Genomic DNA, 2,300 nt, shown 5'->3' on the forward strand with positions numbered 1-2,300 from the left:
GGGGGGGGGGGGTGGACTCACCGGACGCCGGGCAATATTCAGCCGTATGTGACAATTCATCAGCTTTTACCCAACTTATAATTCTTCATAATTTCTAATGACGCCCCCAAAAGGAAACTTATCAACATCTGATTCATCTAAAAAACAAACATTTCTCTGTTTGTTTGTCTCACTTCCGTGTTATTGCTGCAGAACGACCAACACGTAATAGATAATACACAATATATACACTATATATACACTATATATATATATATATATATATATATATAAAAGATCCATACTTGGCGTCTGTGTATTGATACAGTACTGCCACTGAAAATTTACTATAAATAAAAATATGTACTATATATATCTGTAGCGTGGTGATGGAGGCGACGTGTTCAGTCTCGTGATGTTAGAGGGTTCTCAGTTTCAGTTTAGGGAACCCGTCTCCAACTTTCTTTTATTCAACAAATTGAACATTCTCTCACAGAAAATGAGGAATGAGCCGCCAGAACAGGAACCGGACCCGAGCCCGGTCCGCGTCCACCAGAACAGGAACCGGACCCGAGGCCGGGCCGGTCCGCGTCCACCAGAACAGGAACCGGACCCGAGGCCGGGCCGGTCCGCGTCCACCAGAACAGGAACCGGACCCGAGCCCGGTCGGCGTCCACCAGAACAGGAACTTTTATTTAGCAAATGTAGGAAGGCATTCGGGAAGGTCAACAGATCAGCGTAATTAAAGTTAAATTTATAAATTATAATCTTAAATTAAGCAAGCTTGTTAAGTGAAATTATCTAATTTTTATAAATTCATTCAATTATAAATCATTATGAATGAATTCTAATTAGTGGTCACACTGTGCGGAGCTGAGACCCTGAATTAGCTTTAGCAACAGCTTGAATGTAGCGCCTCACAGGAAGTAATCGGCCTCACAGCGAGTCAGAATGATGTGAACACGCCGGGCGGCGCCGTCTGGAGGACTTCCTGTCTCGCCCGACGGGGTCCGGTGAGTGGGACCGGTTCTGATCCTCCAGACCTTCGTAACCTCAGATAATAGCAGGAAAATCCTCCGAAGAAACCTCGGTTTAGCCGCCAGCGCCTTAACTTTTCTACCGCCAGCCTCGTCTTCCTCTTCTTCTTCTTCTTCTTCCTGTTCACACGCTTACTGATGGAAAAACCTGCCCGGCGTGTCACTGCCCGATGTGAGGAGACGGCAGATTTCAGTCACGTGTGCGTCACTTCGGGACAAGTAGCATATAAGATGCTAACGAGAGACTTCTGTAGCGTCTGAAGTAGCGTCCGAGATGCTAACGAGAGACTTCTGTAGCGTCTGAAGTAGCCTCCGAGATGCTAACGAGTGACTTCTGTAGCGTCTGAAGTAGCCTCCGAGATGCTAACGAGTGACTTCTGTAACGTCTGAAGTAGCGTCCGAGATGCTAACGAGTGACTTCTGTAGCGTCTGAAGTAGCGTCCGAGATGCTAACGAGAGACTTCTGTAGCGTCTGAAGTAGCCTCCGAGATGCTAACGAGTGACTTCTGTAGCGTCTGAAGTAGCCTCCGAGATGCTAACGAGTGACTTCTGTAACGTCTGAAGTAGCCTCCGAGATGCTAACGAGTGACTTCTGTAGCGTCAACACAGTAAAAACGGATCTACTTAACCAAGTTGGTTCACTGCTAGCTTAGCTATAAGTTAGCATCAAACACAACAAAGGCTGTCAGGTGAATGGTGTTTTGCGCTAACGTTAGCATCAAACAACCATAGATAGCTACGTTTCTGAAAGGATTTCATCTTCTGTTATAGTTTCTTTAATGAGAAACTTTATTATTTAACGGATTTCACCGATTCCAGTATGACAGTTGTGTCGTAAACAGTTTAAATCTGAGAATGCGCGACCCAGATCTGCACTCTCCTCCCATTGGGCAGAGACACGGGGAAAATAAGAACTGACCTCATGTGAGATGTTCGGGTGGACACACGATGGACGGACGTCCTCGTCTTTGTGGGTAAAAAGATGAAGAGATTTTTCGGACTTCAACCGATCTGAGCAGGAAGAAACCACTCGATACCTCTGAGACGGACTCGTCTGGAACTGATCCGTGTTGGTTGAGCACATAAGGACAAAAAATAAATAAATCAAGTCAGGGACCCGTTTGTACGATTGTTCCCACGCCACCTGAATGCAGCACAAGCGCCCTTTCTCACCTTGTTAAAGGAAGTCAGAAATAGTCTATCTGCCAGAGAAGGGGAACTCGAGTCGCACGACTTGACTCGAGTCGCACGACTTGACTCGAGTCGCACGACTTGACTCGAGGC

General features: G+C 46.3%; 1 protein-coding gene across 1 annotated transcript in view; it reads left to right on the plus strand.

Moving 5' to 3' along the window:
• LOC117955896 (E3 ubiquitin-protein ligase Siah2-like) overlaps nucleotides 1-1,176 on the plus strand; it is a 6,397-nt gene extending 5,221 nt beyond the window's left edge. The window contains exon 3 of the mRNA XM_034890657.1: nucleotides 1,071-1,176. Coding sequence (XP_034746548.1) covers nucleotides 1,071-1,155 — 85 coding nt within the window. The 3' untranslated portion in view covers nucleotides 1,156-1,176. The remainder of the gene's footprint in view (nucleotides 1-1,070) is intronic.
• Nucleotides 1,177-2,300: the final 1,124 nt, after the last annotated feature.

The sequence above is a fragment of the Etheostoma cragini genome, chromosome 13 (genome assembly GCF_013103735.1).
Source record: "Etheostoma cragini isolate CJK2018 chromosome 13, CSU_Ecrag_1.0, whole genome shotgun sequence".
Classification (NCBI taxonomy): domain Eukaryota; kingdom Metazoa; phylum Chordata; class Actinopteri; order Perciformes; family Percidae; genus Etheostoma; species Etheostoma cragini.